Here is a 22,014-nt window from a genome sequence, read left to right on the forward strand (position 1 = left end):
AGAGGAGACGGGTCCTTCCACGGCTTACTGGTCAGCTTACCCATCTGTCCGGGCCCGGGTTCAGCCGCATGGGGTGTGGAGAGAGGTCTGCTGGTCTCAGGTAGGCAGACTCAGCCAGTTCAGCAGCGGCAGTGGTCGCGATCCCCGCAGCACTCACTCGGCCTCAGGGCCTGATTGACCAATATGCTAGTCAGGCTGCAGGCTGGAGCCCTGGAACCTGAGGGGGGGGGGGGGGCGGCACTGGGAAGAGGAGACCCGTGGCTGGTTCCGCTGCCAAGGCTGCAATTAATGCTACTGCCGCCATTGCCAGCACTGCTAGGGCAGTAAGGGGCAATATGAATGGATGCGAGACCCAAACCTGTTACAGATTATTAAGTGAATGTGAGCAAAAAATGTAGTGGTGGGGAAGGAAGGGGGGGCGGTCACTTCTGTATTAGCCTAGGGCGGCTGGAACCCTTAATCAGGCCCTGCTCTTCCTGCCAGATAAGTGTAGTATATAGGCTCAGGGAGACAGATTTATAACTTTGCTAACGACTTAAATATCACTTTTATTAGTCATATGGAAGTGAAATATTTGAAACGTTCTCTTTAATACAAAGCAGAGGTGCTTATCAAAGCAACTTGCATACTCATAAGAGTATCACTTATTACAGACACTTGTAGGTGGAACCTTTCACATCAGTCAAGGGGCTCCAGAACCTCAAGAATGAGATTGCGAGGACCTGCCACAATCTGCTTGTAGATGGTCTGGTAAGGGAGACCAAGGCTATTGCTGCCATTAACAGATTTTATAAACTGACGGATCTGGAAAAAGGAGTTGAACATTATCAATATAATTCTTAAACACATTTGGCAAACAAAGAAACAACAAAATTATCATGTTACCTTCATGCCAGCAGCAGCTGCTGGTCCACCAGGGTCCACCGCTTGAATGTGACATGGACCTGTTCCTCGGGCAACAAAACCCCAACCTACATCATCACCTATGATCTGGAAAAAATGTTACTATGGTTAATGCCAATTTAATCTCTGTGGATAGACTAGAAGTACACCAGATGCTGAACTTTAATAATCCTCCCTTAACCCCTTGCTGGGCATAGACACATGTGATGCAACTGGAGCCAGGAGTATGTTACCTCTGCTTAGATGAAGTGCAGAATGGATCTCCTCTGGCTGCCCGAACAGCTACAGTGATACACCGGTCACAAATCATTGACATCACTGCCAGAATCGCACCCCAGAATGCCAGGAAGATGGCATGCTGCAGCGCATGCATCAGGGATCACAGTGTGGGAAGGGGACCTTAGTCCCCCCCCATGAACTATTTGGCTGATCTCTGCAAGTACTCATCAGATCCCCTAAAACATGCTTCGCTGTGCCCTTCATATGGAGGGGGGGGAGGTGGGAGTAAACATATGACCATGGGGTGAGTGAATATAAAATTAAATTATGCTGAAGGGGGCTAAATAATAATTATGAAAATACAGAAGGGGGCGCGGAGTACAAAAGAAGAGGGGCTTTTAATGGGTAAGGCAGGTTATAAAACATTTATTTATCTTTTTTAGTACTAAGAGGGTGTGGGGTATACTATTACTAGGAATTAAGGCAACTGGGGGGGGGGGGGGTGTCTAAAACCCCCAAGATATTGATTTTTTTTTTTAAATAAGATATTAATATATTCAAAATACTTTAACTTTATTAGGTAATTAAAAAAAAAAGTGTCAATTTCTAAGCGGTTTTGTGTGCTATGAGCAACACAAATGTATGATAAGGGAAAAAAAAAAACAATAACCCCAAAGTCTTTAACAAATATTTGATGCATATAGAGAACTAGGCCAGTTACATTGCATACCTTGAGTGAAATCTCTGCATATCCCCAGATTAGCACACATGTGCAAATGCTTATGTAGATATTTTGGCACTTAAACCTGCTTGTGTCTGGAGAAGTGGTATGGGAGAGAGGGGTGACATTCTAACGTAGGCTGAGTAGTTAGACCTCTTTTCCACCAAAACTTCTAACCTGGGTTATTGCCAGGACAACCCAGGCGGAGGTTTGGTGGGAAAGGGTAATATAGTAACATAGTAGAGGAGGCTGAAAAAGACAAAAATGTCCATCGAGTTCAACCTGTATTATAATTCACACATTACTCTGTATATAACTAGTTAACTATAATGACCCAGATTAAGTTAGGTTTATAAATCTAAATAACAGCTATAATTCATGATTTTTCTAACATTCTCTTCCTTTAAATGCTATATACTTGGATATTTCGTTAAGCTAGGAATTTATCTAATCCATTTTTTTTATTTTTTTTTAAATTAATGTTTTTATTGAGGAAAAGTCGAGCATGCAAGTACAGAACAAACAGGAGATGACAGCTCCAAGTAAATGCTTAATCACATACAAGTTATCCTCTAGTGAGTAACCAAATATTACAGAAACAAGGGCATGTTGTGAGAATACCCAGTTTATGCATGTCTCGACCATCACAATTTTTTATGTTTAAACATCAAACAAGCAAAAAAGAAAATAATAAGAAAGGATCTGAGAAGAGGAAAGAGAAAAAGAGTGGGGGAAAGAGAGGAAAGGGGAGGGGGGGGGGGGGGGATGGGAGAGTGGTGGTTCGTCAGAGAAGCGGACTAAGTGAATGCATGAGATGGGAGAGTATTACTTCCCAGCTACAAATCATACCATCTGTACAACCAGGGTCTGTATTACTACACCTCTTATGTTTATTGGGGCCTGTATGGTGTAAAGAACTGCCTCACAGTGTGACATGTCTCATCCAATCCCGGTAGCGGGGGGCGTAGTATACGTGAACCATGGTTCCCATATCCTCCTAAATTTGTCCGATCTGTCATGTAAGGAGGCTGTAATTTTCTCCATCATGGAGATATGCCAAATTTTTGCTATTAGCATGCTCCTAGGGGGAGTATTGGTGTTTTTCCAATTTTTTGCTACTACACAGCGAGCTGCATGTAAGATTTGGAGCACTAAGCTATTAGCTTGGCTGTCTAGGTTAGGTAAGGGTAGGCCCAGCAAGGCTGACCAGGGACCCAGAGATATCTGTGAACAGAAGACAGAGCCCAAGAGAGCCTCCACCTGAGACCAGAACGCATGCATTTTGGGGCATGACCACCAGATGTGTTTAAAGTCTCCAATCTGGCCGCATCCACGCCAGCACAATGGGGAGGACCCGGGAAAGATCTTATGCATTGTTGCTGGAACCCGATACCATCTAGTGTAGACTTTATAAGAGTTTTCCTTCACAAGAGAGGAAATTGATGATTGGGCTACTTTTTGTCTAATGGTTTCCCATGAGTCTTCATCAGGTGGAGGACCTAGGTCCCGCTCCCACTTCTGTTCATGGGGGAGGATGCTTGTTGCCTTCAGGGAACGTAGTAATCCGTAGAGTATAGAGATAATACCCTGCCGCATAGGAGAGTAAATACATAGGCGCTCCAAGGGGGTGAGTTGGCGGATAACCTGGGCTTTGGGGAGGGATCCTAAAAAGGAGCGGAGCTGTAAATATTCGTAAAATACGGGTTGGGAGATATCGTATTTGTCACATAAAGATTGTAGAGAACGCCATGAGGAGCCTTCTGTAAAATCATATACGAGATCCGGGCGTGGATTCAGATGAAGCCACGAGTGAGATTGCAAAGTGGAGCCTGGAGGGAAGTCCCTATTATCCCAGATGGGCGTGATAGGAGATGGGAAAGTGGACAGGCCATAGTGTCGAATGCAGAAAAACCACAAGGCGCAAGTGAGTTTTGTCGAAGGGACACAGGTTTGTAATGACCGCAGTGGCCCGGTCGGTGAGAGGAGGGAAACCAGAGAGGAGACCCCGGCCGCCAGAAGCTCGATTCGGATCCAAGGCAGGCGGGGGGCAGGGGAGAACCACGTCAGAGCCTGACTCAAGTGGGTTGCATGATAATATTTACGGATGTCCGGCAATACCCTACCCCCCGCCAACGGGTCACGTATCAGAGTGGAGGTCCTAATTCTAGGGGGCTTACCAGACCATACAAATTTTACAAACAATTTCTGCATTCGACATAGGGCCTCAGCGGGGATGCTCACAGGGATTGTTTGGATCAGATATAGGATCCTCGGAAGGATGTTCATTTTGATTGAAACTATCCGTCCAAACCAGGCTATAATCTGTTTGTCCCAAGCTCTAAGGTCAGACTCTATACATTTAAAGAGGGCAGGAAAGTTTTCAGAGTATAAAGAGTCGTAGGAGTTTGTGATGTACACTCCAAGGTACTTGATTTTCTTGGAGCGCCAAGAGAAGTTATAGTTAGCAGCAAGGAGAGATCTGGCATTCTCATCAAGATGCAGTGGGAGGGCCTCCGATTTGGAGTAATTAATACGATATCCAGAGTAATGAGAGTATAATGAGAGGGTTTTAAATAGATTAGGGATGGATATATTGGGAGAGGAGATGGTCAGGAGGACATCATCTGCGAATAATGATAATTTAAATTCCTCCTCACCAACATGTATGCCTTTGATATCGGGGTTGGCCCTAACCATACACGCCAGAGGTTCGATCGTCATAGCAAAGATTAGTGGAGACAAGGGACACCCCTGGCGTGTACCGTTGCTAATGTGAAAGAGTTGAGAGTCCTTGCCGTTGACCCGGACTCTAGCTGAGGGGTTGGAATAAAGTGCCTGAATGCCTTGAAGTAGGCTTCCCCCCAGACCAAATCTGCGTAGAGTGGCAAACATGAAAGGCCACAGTATTTTGTCAAAGGCCTTCTCTGCGTCTAGCGAGAGAAGGACGGAAGGCATTTTAGTTTTGTTAATAAGATGAACCAGATTAATGGTTCTTCGTGTATTGTCTCTGGCTTGTCGGCCTGGGATGAAGCCCACCTGGTCAGCATGTATTAAACGCGGAAGGACAGGGTTTAATCTTAAGGCTATAATTTTGGCGAATAACTTAATGTCGTTATTCAATAAAGAAATGGGGCGGTAGCTGGCACAGGAGGTGGGATCTCTCCCAGGTTTATGGATTAAGACTATTCGTGCCTCTAAGGTACGGGGTGATAGAGGGTTACCACTTAGGAAACCATTGAAGAGCCGGCAAAGGTGGGGTAGAAGCGTCCCCTTAAACTTTTTGTAATAAGTAATTGACATCCCATCGGGTCCGGGGGCCTTGCCCGGTTTTTGAGTTTTTAGTGCGTTCTCTATTTCTTCAATAGTAATCTCAGAGCCTAATTGAGACACTGTCGTGCCATTCAGTGATGGTAGGTTACATTCGTCTAGGAGGGAGTCAATTCCTTTTTCAAGTCTCGGTGATGAGGGGGGGGTAGAATCCGAGTTGTACAGTAATTTATAAAATTCCTCGAATTCACCCAGGATGCGGTCAGGATCATGGGTCAGAGCCCCTTGTTTGGTGCGAATGGATAGGATATTTTTGGAAGAAATCCTAGCCCTCAGTTTTCTGGCTAGTAGTTTATCCGCCTTATCCCCTTTTTCGTAGTAGATCTGGTTAAGACGTCTAAGGCACATTTCAGTCTTATGAGACAATAGTAAATTAAGTTCACCTCTGATTTTAAGTACCGTCTCAAAATCAGCAGGGTCTAGAGAGGACTTATGCACCTCCTCCATTTGGTGGAGCTGATTAGATAACTCTAGAATCTTTTGGGAACGCTGCTTGGTGATCCTGGCCGCAGTCTGGATGAAGTGGCCCCGAAGGACCGCCTTGTGTGCCTCCCACAAGGTCATATCGGATATGCCGGGGGTTTGGTTCTCGTTGAAGTAGTCAATTAATACCTGAGTAGTTTGCTGTAATACTTCAGGTTGTTGGAGGAGGGCGTCGTTAAGCGACCAGGAGGGGGGGGGGGAGGAGTGCGAGCTAGCCCAGTCAGAGTCAGAGAAATCGGGGCGTGATCAGACCACGTGATTGGATAGATACAGCAGTTCTGGATTCTATATGTTAGGTCCCTTCCTACCAAAATCATATCAATTCTAGTATATAGATTGTGGACTGGGGAATAGAACGTGTAATCCTTAATTAGGGGATCGACAACCCTCCAGGAGTCAAATAGAAGGTGATTATTAAGCAGCGACTGTAGGGCTCTAGAGTTGCGGGAGCTGATATGGGACTGGGACCGTGGGAGGGGATGGGAGCGATCTAGACTATGATGTAGTATAGCGTTAAAGTCTCCTGCTATTAAGAGGTCACCTTTCCTACATTGGGCGATTTTGGAGTCTAAGGAAGCAAAGAACGAGGCCTGGTTAATATTGGGGGCGTAGACGTTAACCATGGTGATAGGGACATTATTAAGTTTACCTACTATAATGAGAAACCTACCACGCTTGTCCTTAATGATTCGGTCTGCGTCCAAATGTAAGTGGGCGGGAATCAGAATGGCGACCCCTCTTTTCTTTTGAGTGCGATCACAAGCGTGTATGGCAACAGGGTGGCGTCTAGAACGCAGCTCAGGGTGGGAGGTCCCTTTGAAATGCGTCTCCTGAAGGAATACCAGATCTCCCCTCACCTGTTTCAGAAAAAGAAATAATTTGGTCCTCTTTTGAGGGCTGTTAAGGCCCTTCACATTGTAGGATATTACGTTAACAGACATAATGTTACAAGTATAAGTATAGCATGAGTGATCTTAATGAACCTTAAGTAGTCTCCCTGGGAGACGGGGGGAACAAGGGGAGGAGGAAGAGGGGGAAGTTGGGGAAGAAAAAGAAGGAGAGGGAAAAGAGAAAGAAGAAAAAAGAGAGAAATCCAAAAGGTCATAAAGAGACCCTTAAGAGACTGTAAAATAAACACATAGAATCGACCGAGCCAGCGACCCATTGTACGCTGCGTACGGGTCTGTATGTTTGAGCACCCGTATGGGGAATTTAAGGGAGAAGAAAACTCCCTCAAGCTCAAAACTGACTATAGAGGCTCGGTGGAGGACGCGGCCCCGGCCACCGGGACGCCCACCAAATAAACATATGGGGGGGCGACCAAGGGGGTCGTTGCAACAACCTGTCACAGTGGACCACTGTTGGGATTATATAAGTAAATAAACAATCTCAACTCAAGAAGAGATTCTTAAACCTCTAAACTAGTTTGTAAAACAGTAATATTTAACATATAACATATAGTGACCCTGCAGCACATCTGTGCAAAAACTTTCACGGTGGGTCATGGTTTGTAGAGGTTTTCTCCGGAACTGTCGACCAAAGACGTCTAGGCGCTCGCTGAGGGAGGGGTGAGTTTGGAGAGTGTCGGAGATCTGGAACATCCCGTGGGGAGGGAGGTTTGTTGGCCTCCGGGGGAGGCAGGTTCAGTCTCAACAGGAGCCTGTGAGCCTCTTCTTTGGAACGTGCTGACAATCTCTTCCCATCCAGCTGTACAATTAAAGCAAAAGGGAAGCCCCATCTGTAGCGGATTTGATTATTTCTGAGGATTTGGGTGTACTCCCTCAAATCAAAGCGTCTCTTGAGAGTGGTAGGGGATAAGTCCTGGAACACCAATAGCTTATGTGATTCGAATAGGCACACGTCTTTATTCCGGGCAGCCGACAGAATTCTCTCTTTGGTTTTGAAATAGTGACAGCGTAAAACTACGTCCCGTGGGGGAGACGAGGTTGAGGGCTTTTGACGTAGTGAGCGATGGGCTCTGTCCAAGAGGAACTGCTCACAAGTGACGTCCGGCAGGAGATGCTGAAAGAACCTAAGGAGAAAATCCTCCAGTTGGGCTGGTTCTACTGACTCTGGAATATATTTAATGCGCAGGTTGTTACGTCGTGCGCGATTATCAGCGTCCTCTTGTTGATCCTGGAGGAGGTATATATCCTCCTGCATGACATGTACCGAGTGCTCCAGCTCCTGTTGGAAGGTGACGACCTCATCGATTTTCTGTTCCACCTCGTTAGTGCGGACTCAAAGATCAGATATCTCGACCTTAAGGCCGGAGATGGCTTTATGGATCTCCGAGTGGAAAGCCTGCTTCAGCAACTTCATTTCCGTTAAGATTGAGGAGAAGCAATCTTTCATAGAGGGTTCAGGGGTTGACGAGTCTTCCTCAGATTCCGAAACCAGGTCAGAGGGGGGGGCAGCCAGGGGTTTGGCCGCACTAGACTTCATCTTGGATATAAAGGTCGATATTTCTGCCGAAGCTGTGGCTTTCTTAGACTTGGGTTTAGATTTAGGCATGGTGTAGGACAGACCCGAGGATATCGAAGGTCATAGGTCAGAGCTGAGATATAACGTAAGTAATTAGTGATCCATCATGTAGGCTGCATAGAGATAGAACATGAAAAGACCCCCCGTGTCGCACCCATAGGCATTCAGCAGAGCATTCCCCGGCTTGAAGAGATCATGGGGGACTGGGGTATCGTATAGAGAGAAACATCGGCATTGGGCCGGGGGGGGGGGGGGGTACCCCCGGGCAGTAGGTTGTAGTATAGGAAGAGTCCAGCGCCTTAAGATAGAGACAGACAGCCCCAGTTATATATGGTTATAGGTGGCCCTTTAGGGGGAGAGTGAGCAAAATTGGGCCTAGTGAATGACGGCCTCACAGAAAGGGCCAGGAGATACTTCCCATGTGCAGGTTTAGGACAAATGCTGGGGAGAGGGATGGTGTGCCAGCATGTGTGAGGCTAACCGCAGCTCAGGGCCCCTGGGTGTACCTTGCGCTCTCTATGCTGGAGGGAGGACGGGTGAGCAGGGCTCAGCGGTCTGGCGAGGTACGCTTGCAGAGAGATAGCCCCCAGAGAAGATTCCAAGCAGATCCACTGTGGGGCCTTATGTCGCCTGACGGTCGGCCGTGAGGGGGATGACTGCAGACCCTCACTGAATGTCGCTGGATGTGGCAGGAGCGGGGATAGGTAAGCGTTGGTGGGGGAGAGCAGGGATGTCGGGTCCCGCAGCCGCAGTTCCTTCGTGGGCCCAGGGGTAAAGGATCTCGGCTACACACTTTTATCAGACAAGCAGGGGGGGAGGGTGGGAGCCCCGGCCGGGCCCGCGTTCCCTCGCGGCAACGCGCTTCCAGTGGACGGCGTAAACACCCGGGGCTCGGGTGGGGGGACTAGCAGCCACTTCAGTGCAGACCGCTCACCTCCCAGGCTCGTCAGGCGTCTCCTCCGTGCCTCCGCCGCCACACCTTCCGTGCTCCGTCTTCTAAGATGGCCGCCGCCCGCGCTCCGGAGCGCCCTTCCCGGCTCCTATCAAGTCTCAGGCCACCTTCCACCAGCCAGCAGGAATCCCCGGGGGGGGTCCGTAGCGATGTCCCTGAGGGTCCAGGGGAGGTCTCCAGGCAATCAGGTGGCTCCAGGGGTGTCCGCAGGGCGCCGTCCGGGTCCCGCTACGGCCGCGCACCGGTCCGGAACTTCCCGCCGGGCCGTCCTCAAACTCAAGGCCCCGGCTTCAGTGGGCGGCGTAGGCCTCACCGCCGTAGCAGCTTGCGGTGTCTCGTCGCCGCCCGGGGTCGCACAGCAGGGCACTCTCTGTCGTAGATACAACACTTGGGGGAGTTCAAGTCCAAGTTTGGTCGCGGGAATGAGAATTTAGTGGCTATATTCTCAGGAGCCCTGTTGCAGCACGTCTGCTCAGGGATACAGCCAGACCACGCCCCCTAATCCATTTTTTAACAAATTAACAGAGTCCACCATTACTACCTTCTCTTGCAGAGAATTTCTAAATTTCTTTGTTCGGTATGAAACTTTCTCTCTTCCAACCTCAGAGGGTGCCCACGTGTCCTATGTAGAGCCCTTTTGATAAACAAATCGCCTGATAGATCCTTGTATCCTATGTTTCCTCTTAGACGCCTCTTTTCAAGTGTAAGCATATCTAACCTAGTAAGCCTTTTCTCATAGTCCAGTGCCTCTAACCTCTTGATCAGTTTGGTGGCTTGCCTCTGAACCCTTTCAAGTACCACAATATCTTTTTTTCTACTGTGGTGCCCAGAACTGTACACAATATTCAAGGTGTGGCCGTACCAATAAGATCAAAATGACCCAGGTCTCATTACTCAAGAATCACTGCTGTGTAAACAATGTGACCTGGGTCATCCAACCCGGGTCACGCTGAAAGCATACAGAGATCCGGATTCCCGGTGCTTGGAGCTCGTCTTCTCCAAGTGCCGGCAGAAAGAAGAACTGTTAATGACTATATTTCTTGAAGGCTTAAGGGATGATACCATGGCCTCATTAGAATTCCATACAAAGGGGTAAACTGACCCTGAACAGATCAAACATCTTTTGGACCAGAGTTTCCCAAACTCTGCCACTATAGTACAGGTTTTAATGATATCCATGACTGAGCACAGGTGACGTAATTAATACCTCAATCAATTTGATTTAACCTTCTGGACACAAGCATTGACATCCTTAAAACTTGGACTGTAATTGGCAGCGTTTGGGAAACTCAGTTTTGGACTAATCATTGAATTCAGTGCAGTGTTGAGGAACCAGATTGTTAAAACTGCATGCCAGTCTCCCCTCTCACAACTGGGGGGTATATTTCTGAAGCAGTGGGTTGTAAAGCTCGCCATGTCTTGCAGGCAAAAGCACCACCATTTTATGTTTCTGGCTACCCTATCAATTGCTAGATTTTACAACCCGACACTTTGTGCATAAACCCCAGGGTCTCTTTCTGGTAGTTTGTCAAACCATACCTGGATAAGTAGAAAACATTGGGAGCAAGGTTTCAAAGTTTGAAACTACTAGAAACGCTCCATTTGTTTCACCTAATCTGCCCCTATATTACACTAAGCAGAGCATCCATTACAAAAGGGAAGTCTCAAACAGAGTTGTCCTACGTGGGCCAATTGTGCCATTATATGAAGTGTAAAACAGGACCATTGTTTCATTTTGCCACATGTTAAGGGGACAAAATCCCGTCATTGGATAGGCTTTATTGCAGTTGGAGATTGACCGGACCTTCAGGCTAACAGGTTCATTACCATACATGGTGGATGACTTATCTGGCACAGCAGTAATTTTTGGACCACACTTGATGTGATACTGGGACCACTGCAATATTGCAATGTGTGGCCATCTTGGCCCTTCAGAGCATGGAATAATTCCCTTTTCACCACCAACCTTCTTGACACAAACCCTTCCCTGCTTACAGTAAGGGTCTTCAGAATGTATGGTGAATCTGGCGCCAACAGTTCGTCTATCATCACTGGCTTTTTAAGCACTGAAACAAAGAAGAATGGAATCAATTTTTTGTGCAGGTATCCATCCTTAAGACACATTTATTGGACTTACCAAAAAGTTGCAACACATTAATGCAGTGGTTTCCAAATATGGTTCTCAAGGCACCCCAACAATTCAGGTTTTAAGGATAGCCATGCTTAGGCACAGGTGACTTAATTAGTATCTCAGTCGGATTGATAATACTGTCTGTGCACAAACAGGGATATCCTTAAAACCTGGACTGTTGGGGCGGCTTGAGGACCACAATGGGAACCACTACAATAATGCAAAGGGTCAAGAGAATGTGCTCTATTCAAAATTAAACTGCACTCACATGCCTTTTACTATTTGCCTCAGTGTGTCTCATCAGCTCGGACTGAAAAGTCAGCTGTGTGTCTTTGAACCATCTCACCTGAAGGAGGGGACATCACAGGCTTGAGTGGAGGATAGCAGTAACTGGCACCAGTTCCAATGCAAAAATTGCTGCTTCGCTTTGATAATGGAGGATGCTGAAACCTCAATTCATTGGCTTGGATGTTTGAAAATCAAATAAAGATAATATAGATATATTATTTACTCCACTAAAAATGTAGCTGTTCTATTCAGAAAATAAAAAAGACAAAGACAAACAATTGCTTAGTGTTTGTTTAATAAATACAACTGGAACTATGGGCAGGATGTAATGGAGTCAAACTGCTGTAGGAGTGGGACGCCGGATGATTTTGGATGTTTTTTTTAAAGGGGCAATTACTTACAAGGAATGGTTTTGCCTTGTTAGTGATTGCCCCTGAAAAAAATAATAATAATAATAATAATAATTTTTTTTAAAAATGGCGGCGATCGTCCAGCATTCCGCACCTCCGGCGATTTAAGACTCTGTTACATCGTACCACATATGTGAAGGAATTTTCTACACAAGTTCTCCTTTTAATCATAGAAAGCATCATCTAAAAGTTTTAAACGTTATGTTCCATAGAAGCTGGAGAGGAGAGCTGTAAGCAAACTAAACATGACGGTCTAGGACAAGTATGGTGTTGGATGAGCACATAAGTACATTGTTATCAGTGGATCATACCAATGTAGTCGCTCTTACCACACACAAATCTGCCTTGGGGGAGCTCAGAGCTAAGTTTGCGTAGGCAGAATGGGCTATCAGGTGACTCTCTTGTGTGGTCCATTGAAGGTGATGAATCATTGAGGACTTCTATCAGTTTTCTTCTGCGCCTAAAATTAATGCAGAACTGAAAGAGCAGATCTGAGTCGGAGAAGTAATGTCGTCCAGTTACTAGAGGAAAAGCAGAAATGGAGAAGGAATATTGGAGACTCATTTGCAAGACTCAGTAAGCTAATTAAGACCAAGTAACAATAAGTTTTTAGCATTGCCTAGGGCTGGAATGCTAACATTAGAGGCTCTCTGGCTCCGATTCATAGTCGGACACAGTTACTGGATCTCATGCAGATTCCCGATTATCGGCAATCTGCAGCTCTGAGCATGCACGGAATGGGCCTTGCGTAGTCACCCGTAGTTCCCCTCTGCCCGATTGAGCAGGTAGCAGTATTGAGGGGATGGGCAGGGCGGCGGCGGGAGGGCTGCGATAATCAAAACAGGGGAGGGGGCGTATCACCCACATTTTCTGGAAGGGGTAAAGCCATGGGTCTGTGTGTTACCACACAAACATCCTGGGCTCGCAGCCCCTGCTTCCACTGGCCAGCTGTGCAAGTTGAGGATTACTCAGAACGATGATCGTGATGTTGGAACCCAGCTTGCAATGTTGGCTGCAGTGTTGGGATCACAGTTACATGTATGAAGGAGTCCCATATCTACTAAGAAGTCTCCTGCATGCCCCGCCTAAACATTGGAAGGAGATTCAATGCTGCATACATGCGGCATTGAACTTCCGTCCATCTCTGAATCAAGACCTCTTGTACACAGCCTGTAGCTCTAAGCTTATTTCTCTTTTTTACATAGGGATATTCTGCTTTTTCAGGCCTCTTACAGGGCAGAATCAGTGTCGGACTGGGGCATGAAGGGCCCACCGGGGGAATGCAGTTATAGGGGCCCATACTTAGGGGTGTGGCCAGCCTACAAAGGGGGTGTGGCCAACCTCCACAAAGGTTTGAAATACACAATAGTCTAGTGCAGTGTAATGCAACATATCTACCATTTATAATACAAGTGCACAGTCTGGAACCTGATCCCTAGAGGAAGGAGTGGGCCCTCAGGCAGTGGGGCCTACCGGTGGTTTCCCTGGTACCCCTGTGGGCCAGTCCGACCCTGGGCAGAATATAGGCTATCCAACACAATTTCATGGGAAATTACAAAATGTTGGTATTTACGGTGTGGGAATTCCCATTTCAGCAAATTACATACACCACACTGCCGTGCAGATAGTTCAGGTGAAAGGGCAGAAATGTCATCAAAGTATACATTTTTCTTTGGAGGAGATCATAAAAAAAAAAAAAAGGAAAAAGAACATTTGGACATTTACAAAAGGCAGAAGGTTGTGTTTCACATCTACTGTGTACATTGGCACAGGACTAGGGCACCCAATATTAAAGCAAATCTATGGTTTGATCAATGTAGGGAAAATTAGTCAATAATAGCTTACTTCTGATTGGTTGCCATCACTTACTGCACATTTCATTTGGTTAGTAAATAAACCACAGTCCTTGTAGTTTTATATAAAACATGACCTGGTTTATAGTCTGAGAAAATTACTTACCATTTTCTCAATAAATTATTTCTGATCTTGGCCCCTTGATTGTATTTATAAGGTTAACCCACCAAGCTTCCTGCAATATCCCACACTTTTCCTGCCACATCATTTACAGAGTTAGGCCCCATCTACTATCATTGCTTACAATAACTCTCATGTGTTTGTACCCACAACCAACTTTTCTCAATTCTCTTCAAACACACATAATAAATTTAAAAAAAAAAAAACGTCAAAGCTAAGAATGTTTGCTAAACAATACTACCCATCCATAGGTTTTTATTGGGCTATGGTTGTACTCTATGAGATCATGTGATTGGATTGTACACTACATCTATTATTTAAATATATGTTTCTATCTGGACTCTTCCTAAATAAAAAAAAAGTGTAGCAGAAGAAAAAAAAAATGGCATACATACCATGCTGGATTATACCATATTCTAACATTGCTTTGCACAGCCTTTCCCCGTCTTCCCTTTTGGCTACTTGACCATGCTTCACCAACCAGTCCAACATCTCGGAGCCCCGAAACGTTCTTAGATATCGCTCTGAACCTTGCTCCCGCAACTGAAGAATGGGGTCTTCTTGACTGATCATCCTGATGCAGACAGACAAACTTGTTAAAAGGGAAGAGCATTGTATGCTGGCAGCACAGAGCAAAGAGTTAATGTCTGCCATAAAAGTAGGTGAAAACTAATCCTTAAAATAAACAGTCCATTTAAGTGTCAAAGAGAAAGGGTCTTCTGGAAACAACTCCACCCTACCATTACCTGAAGTCTGATCGGAGTTCAAGCCAGCGCTTCCGCTCAAAGACAAGTATTACCATCCAGTTATCAGATTAGAAGAGTAGCTCCTATAAACTGGCCTCCACCAAAGCCATTTTAAAATAGTTTTCAGCTTTAGGGGTCTATTCATGTAAGAATGCGATGTTTATGTTTAACTTATCACTAAACATTGCATTCTTATTTCAGGGTTTTTTTCAGATTTTTAACGCAATTCATTAATACTTACCTGTTCCCTGATGCGATGCGGTATCCGGCTGTTCCCGGCTTCTCTCTTCATACCGCGGCTGGGGTCTTCTGCACATGCTCAGTGTCGTCCCCCCTTCCTCCAGGTGTCATCTGCGCATGCGCCGGGGAAACGAGACCTCCAGCGGCGGGCAAGGGCAGCAAGGAGGAGGTGACCCGGCATATGCAAATGCATATGCCCTGGGCTCCTCTGATTGGTTCTTGTCACGGAAGGGGGCGGGGAGAAGGCAGGAGATGGACGTCTTCACTTCTCTTCTCCTGTACAAGCCTCAGGCGATGGGGTTTTGCGAAGGGTAACGGAAAGCTGGGCTTTCCGTTCCTACATGAATTGCAGTCACCATACAAACGTATGGTGATGCGATTCAGCCACAGAGCGGGGGTGCCGCTGGGGAAGTCAGGGACTTCTCCACGGTAACCCGCTCTGTGAATTGCGGTAAGCAGAGAAAAGCCCTGTTTACCGCAAAACAGGGCTTTTCTCTGCTGCATGAATAGACCCCTTAATAACAAGGTTCCAAAAAAATAAGATTCAAATTATAGAAAGCTATTTCTGACACATATATAAGCCCCATGGTGTAGAATACAATTATACCATACGCTTGTATTTCAGTACCTCTGTGTGGCATTTTACAATCTGAACATTTTAATTGGGGCCTCAATTGTACAACGTTGCGATGAAACAATCACATGTACATGGGATTGTAGCGTTAGTGTTCAGTGCGGACAATGCAAGTTACACAGTAAATGAATTACTGTATCACAAGCTTCTCTAGGATACTTACATCTCATACAATCGCTTGCTTCGTATGACAATCTTCATCTGCCTGCTGGGGAAGAGTGTGCCATCATCATTCCGAAATCTATAGAACAGCTTGGCATCTTTGAAGACCGCATGTTCATCACAAACTAAGGGTGGAGGGAGACAGTCAGAAATAAATGCAGCATTATACAGAGTTGTGGTACATATACTGTATTTGTTTAATTCAACCTCCTCAACTTTTCTTTCATGGAGATATTGTACTGCCTTTCCAAACTCATCCAGTTCTCTCTAGATATTGAGGACGAGGATGGGATTACAAGGAATTTATTTTGCCATGCCAATCTGCTTGGATAAGTTAAGACCAGAATATCTATATTGGTTTTGTTATCACAAAGCGATGCCCAGCACAGGGCTAGCCCGCCCCGCATGTCAGTCCCTGCCCCGTCGCTGAAGTACAAAAGCATCTCACAGTAGCGATGTACTTCAGGAGTAGCTCCCGCTCAGCGCAGATTTTGCACGCTGCCCGGGAGCTACTAGTCGCTGCTCGGCTTGCGTGTGACATCACATAGCCGCTGCGGACCGCACGGTCCGGCCACGCCTGCGCTGACCGGACTGCGCCCACAAAACGGTGGCCAAACACCGCTGTGCCGCCCCCTCACACCCAGCGACAGCCTCTGCCTGTCAATCAGGCAGAGGCGATCGCTAGGCGCCTGCGCAGTTCTGACCTGAACGCTGCACTGTGAAGAACTGCAGCAAGCGTTCAGGTCAGAATGACCCCCATAGACAGGTGTGATTAGAGGTAAAGGGACCTGATCGCAGCGCAGCGATCAGGTCACTACTGCGCATGCACTGCAATGCGCAGGCACGTCGTACACGTACAAAGCGGATCGTTGCTGGGTGATGGATTTAACAAAGAATCCATTCGCACAGCCGATCGCAAGGAGATTGACAGGAAGAAGGCGTTTATGGGTGTCAACTGACCGTTTTCTGGGAGCGGTTGGAAAAACGCAGGCGTTCCCAAGCGTTTGCAGGATGGGTGTCGGACGTCAATTCCCGGGACAGGACAGGCTGAAGTGATCGCAAGGGCTGAGTAAGTTCTGAGCTACTCAGACTGCAAAACCTCGGCTGCACATGCAATCGCACCCTTGCACAGCAAATATACACTTCCCAGTGGGCGGCGACTATGCGTTTGCACGACTGCAAAAAGTAGCTAGCGAACGATCAACTCAGAATGACCCCCAAAGTGTTCCCAGCTACCATTGATATCTTGCTAGATTATTTCTACCAATTTGTAAATAAGGGGTTTAATGCAACCTGTTAAGATTTGCTTCCCTGGAATTTCTCTTTGCTAGAAATTAGTTATTAAAAAGGCTTTTGCATATTTATATTATGTTGCGCATATGTATGTACACTCCTTAGTAGCTTATCCATTAGTTAACCCTAGTCTTGTCCTGGTATTTTATCATAAGGAAGAAACACCTAGATTACATGGCATGCATCATCGCAGTAAGACAGAACCCACCATGATGAATGACACTGCACTCAAAAAATGTCTGCATAATGCTGACAGCAGTTTCTCTTTCCGAGGCCTCTTTGTGCTCAATCAACCAATCCACTAATTCCTTGGCCACAAAGCAGTTTGGATAGGTAAATGTGTGGTGGCATCTGTCCTTTATCAGCTTAGCATTGTGTAATCGCAGCCTGTGGTAGAGAGTGACAGTCTGTTTATAACACCAGTCTATGTGAAACTGTATAACAAAGCATGTGGGACATTTGAGTCATAAGAGCTGGTTACAGCAGAGTTTACCTAATTCTGCCCCTATAGTCCCGGTTTTAAGGCTATCCATGGTTGAGCATGGGTGACTTAATTAGTAACTCAGTCAATTTGATTTAACCATCTGGCCTCAAGCATGGATAGCCTTAAAACCAGATATAATGTATTATTAAATTCAGCATCCTTGCTTCCCTTCTATATACGACCCAATGCCATACAGGAAAGTGATAATCAGCAAAGTAGTCGGGTCAGCAGCACTCGCGGGTACAAATTGTTATAAGTACTAAAGCATAACTTCTAAGTTTCATACCTCCCAACATGACCCCCTCCAGGAGGGACAAAACGCTCTGGATCTGGACTTCTCTTAATTTATTTGAACAGGTTAATGGACAGGAAAAGTGTTTCAGCATAGGTGATTGCAATCATAAATTAAGAAGGAAGTCCAGGAGCAGAATATTGTGTCCCTCCTGGACAGGGTCATGTTGGGAAGTATGGCTTTATTATTCAAAACCGACGTTCCTGATGGACGTAGAAGTTATGCGAAAGCGACCTGTCTTCTTTGTCATAATAAAAAAAATATATATATTTTATATTATAATATATATATATATATATATATATATATATATAGCAGTTGGATATATACATACACAATCATACCTTCTGTCCAATAGCTGTCCCAGTATGCTGGGACTTGTAGTTTCACAGCATGGCAAGCAATTTATTTCAAAACCATTAACAACGTACATGCAAAAGCCCCAAGAACTTATGAGCTAAAAATATTTGAAATAATTAGGGATCAGCTTTATGTGGCAAATGTTACAAACCATCTTCTGCATTGGATGTAGTTAATATTTAATAAATACTTGTTATTCAAGCATGGCAACCTTTTAAGCTTAGACATGGGTATTGGACATATGTGGGGGCTATTAAAAGTCATCTGCATGATGGTCACCAGTAACCAGTATAAGCACAAGAAATTATGAGAATTGTATAGAATGAGACACACAGGAGAAGATTCACATAAGATCTGCATTGTAGCGTTAATAAGTCTAAAATTAAACATCTGATTAATGGTTCGGGTTTGTGGCCTAATAGCAGACCCCCTCCCCATATTAGGCTGCTTAAATCTTATATAGATCTTTAAAATCGTATCTGTTTGTACAGAATGGACCTCTTGCTTTTAATTTAAGTTCCCTGCCGAAGGAAAAGTCCCAGCAGAGGAGCCAGTGGCTGCCCATCTCTTGGGAGTGCTGAGGTTTATGCGGTGTCTCTGGGGTGTGGGTGTCATCCGGGCATGGAGAGACGGGGTCAGGGATCAGCGGCCTCACCTGAGCTGCTCCCCGGCCAGACTGATCTCCGCCTGTCGTTGATAGTCCTCGGTTCTCTTCTGCAGTAGCTGCTCCCCCCGGTCCTCGCAGCCCGGCACCTGTGGTAGTGCACGGAAGAGGGACATTGGGGAAAAGTAACGCCTGCCCTCTACGCCGGGGAGATGCGCGGACTAGTCAGAGTCCTGCTCATACACACACTGGAAAAAGTCCCAAACAATTAGAATAATAACAACCCTTATTACCCCTCTACATTCAACTCATCAAACCACAACCTTATTCACTAAACTGATTTGACAAAATGGATTTGTTTCTGAATTAAGTAGTCATTAAATTATACGCACCTTGTTCAATTACAATTTAACGACGTGGTAGTGTCCCTGTGTCGTCGTCCCCCAAAATAAACAAAAAAAACAAACACAAAAACCAACAACATCTACTCTATATCTGACACAGTGGAGCGAACATTCTACTGCCTCCTAGTATCACCGGCCCTGATCTGGTACCTGGAGAGTGGAGAGGAGACAGCACCTGCCTTGCCAGTCTCAGCTATGTAATGGAGTGAAGTGGCCCTGACAGTGTTAAATTTCCAGGATAATCCTGTAGAAACAATAGGGTTTGTTTATTGGGTTTGATGAGAGCAGATGTGTGGTGTGCAGTATAGGGGTAGTTCTTCTGCTTGGGGCACATTGCATCCTTTACTCTGCCTGCTGTATAGAATAAAACAAAGAACAGGTGCTGACTGCATGGAACTTTCAAATTACATCAGACCCTTATTTTTATTAGCCTAGTTTTTCTCAAATATAGTTCCAAATGATTCCTCACTGCATGTTTTCCGTATCTCCTAACATAGGTATGGTAATTACTGATCAACACTGTCAGCAAGATCAGATTTAAGAAATCTTGCTCGAACTTGTCCCGAGATAAACCCATCAGTTCATGTTTTCTGGATCTCCTCATAGCACCCCAGGTAAAATAGTAAGAACAATAGGGGTCATTCCTAGTCGATCGCTCGCTAGCTATTTTTAGCAGCGCTGCAAACAGATAGTTGCTGCCTATAGGGGAGTGTATTTATGCTTTGCAAGTGTGCGATCGCATGTGCAGCCGAGCACTACAAATACATTTTGTGCAGTTTCTGAGTAGCTCAGAACTTACTCAGCCGCTGCGATCACTTCAGCCTGCTCAGGACCGGAATTGACGCCAGACACCCGTCCTGCAAACGCTTGGACACACCTGCGTTTTTCCAAACACTCCCAGAAGACGGTCAGTTGCCACCCACAATCACCTTCTTCCTGTCAATCTCCTTGCGATCGGCTGTGCGAATGGATTCTTCGTACAATCCATCACTGGGTAACGATCTGTTTTGTACTTGTACGACGCGCCTGTGCATTGCGGTGCATGCGCAGTTCTGGTCTGATCGCAGCACACCGAAAAAACCTAGCGTGTGATCATGTGGGAATGACCCCCAATGTGTGGATCTGCCAAGAAGTTAATTTTGGTCGTATTTCAGCATGGAGCTGTGATCCAATACTCTGACATGCGGGGGATGCCCAGCACAGGGCAAGCCCACTCCGCATGCCAGATCCAGCCTCCCCCCCCCCCACGCATGCAAACATGCGAAAGGATAGCACAGCGGTTATGCTTTCGCATGTTTAAGGTAGCCCTCTGCCTATGCAGCCTAGCTGCTAAGGCAGACGGCTACCCGACATGTTTTGGGTCACAGCGGCTGCGCGTGACATCATGCAGCCGCCGCGACCAGGGCCGGTGCAAGGTTTCTCAGCACCCTAGGCAAATAAACAGCAAACACCTCCCCCCCACTCAGCAAAATACTGAGCCCCTGAGGTGAAAATGTGCAGACACGGCGCATATTATATACACTGCTCAAAAAAATAAAGGGAACACTTAAACAACACAATGTATCTCCAAGTCAATCACACTTCTGTGAAATCAAACTGTTCACTTAGGAAGCAACACTGATTGACAATCAATTTCACATGCTGTTGTGCAAATGGAATAGACAACAGGTGGAAATTATAGGCAATTAGCAAGACACCCCCAATAAAGGAGTTGTTCTGCAGGTGGTGACCACAGACCACTTCTCAGCTCCTATGCTTTCTGGCTGATGTTTTGGTCACTTTTGAAAGCTGGCAGTGCTTTCACTCTAGTGGTAGCATGAGACGGAGTCTACAACCCACACAAGTGGCTCAGGTGAGCTGTGGCAAGAAGGTTTGCTGTGTCTGTCAGCGTAGTGTCCAGCACATGGAGGCGCTACCAGGAGACAGGCCAGTACATCAGGAGACGTGGAGGAGGCCGTAGGAGGGCAACAACCCAGCAGCAGGACCGCTACCTCCGCCTTTGTGCAAGGAGGAACAGGAGGAGCACTGCCAGAGCCCTGCAAAATAACCTCCAGCAAGCCACAAATGTGCATGTGTCTACTCAAACGATCAGAAACAGACTCCATGAGGGTGGTATGAGGGCCCGACGTCCACAGGTGGGGGTTGTGCTTACAGCCCAACACCGTGCAGGACGTTTGGCATTTGCCAGAGAACACCAAGATTGGCAAATTCGCCACTGGCACCCTGTCCTCTTCACAGATAAAAGCAGGTTCTCACTGAGCACATGTGACAGACGTGACAGAGTCTGGAGACGCCAAGGAGAACGTTCTGCTGCCTGCAACATCCTCCAGCATGACCGGTTTGGCAATGGGTCAGTAATGGTGTGGGGTGGCATTTCTTTGGGGCGCCGCACAGCCCTCCATGTGCTCGCCAGAGGTAGCCTGACTGCCATTAGGTACTGAGATGAGATCCTCAGACCCCTTGTGAGACCATATGCTGGTGCGGTTGGCCCTGGGTTCCTCCTAATGCAAGACAATGCTAGACCTCATGTGGCTGGAGTGTGTCAGCAGTTCCTGCAAGACGAAGGCATTGATGCTATGGACTGGCCTGCCCGTTCCCTAGACCTGAATCCAATTGAGCACATCTGGGACATCATGTCTCGCTTCATCCACCAACGCCACATTGCACCACAGACTGTCCAGGAGTTGGCGGATGCTTTAGTCCAGGTCTGGGAGGAGATCCCTCAGGAGACCATCCGCCACCTCATCAGGAGCATGCCCAGGCATTGTAGGGCGGTCATACAGGCACGTGGAGGCCACACACACTACTGAGCCTCATTTTGACTTGTTTTAAGGACATTACATCAAAGTTGGATCAGCCTGTAGTGTGTTTTTCCACGTTAATTTTGAGTGTCTCCAAATCCA

General features: G+C 46.4%; 1 protein-coding gene across 3 annotated transcripts; it reads right to left on the bottom strand.

The window, feature by feature from the left end:
• Positions 1-515: 515 nt before the first annotated feature.
• On the bottom strand, positions 516-19,355 carry LOC135057709 (DEP domain-containing mTOR-interacting protein-like). Of its 3 annotated transcripts, none has more exons than XM_063963495.1 (10): positions 19,100-19,355; positions 18,759-18,955; positions 17,176-17,354; positions 15,676-15,799; positions 14,288-14,466; positions 12,248-12,439; positions 11,567-11,683; positions 11,085-11,155; positions 886-990; positions 516-804 (listed from the first exon to the last, which is right to left on the bottom strand). In XM_063963495.1, the coding sequence occupies exons 2-10, from the start codon at positions 18,881-18,883 to the stop codon at positions 679-681; spliced, it is 1,218 nt and encodes a 405-aa protein (XP_063819565.1). In that variant the 5' UTR covers positions 18,884-18,955; positions 19,100-19,355; the 3' UTR covers positions 516-678. The 3 variants fall into 3 exon arrangements, with proteins under 3 accessions (XP_063819565.1, XP_063819566.1, XP_063819568.1); XM_063963496.1 differs by having other exon boundaries at positions 19,262-19,354; XM_063963498.1 differs by lacking the exon at positions 516-804 and having other exon boundaries at positions 904-990; positions 11,056-11,155.
• Between the last annotated feature and the right edge of the window lie 2,659 nt (positions 19,356-22,014).

This window comes from Pseudophryne corroboree, chromosome 3 (genome assembly GCF_028390025.1).
Source record: "Pseudophryne corroboree isolate aPseCor3 chromosome 3, aPseCor3.hap2, whole genome shotgun sequence".
Classification (NCBI taxonomy): Eukaryota; Metazoa; Chordata; class Amphibia; order Anura; family Myobatrachidae; genus Pseudophryne; species Pseudophryne corroboree.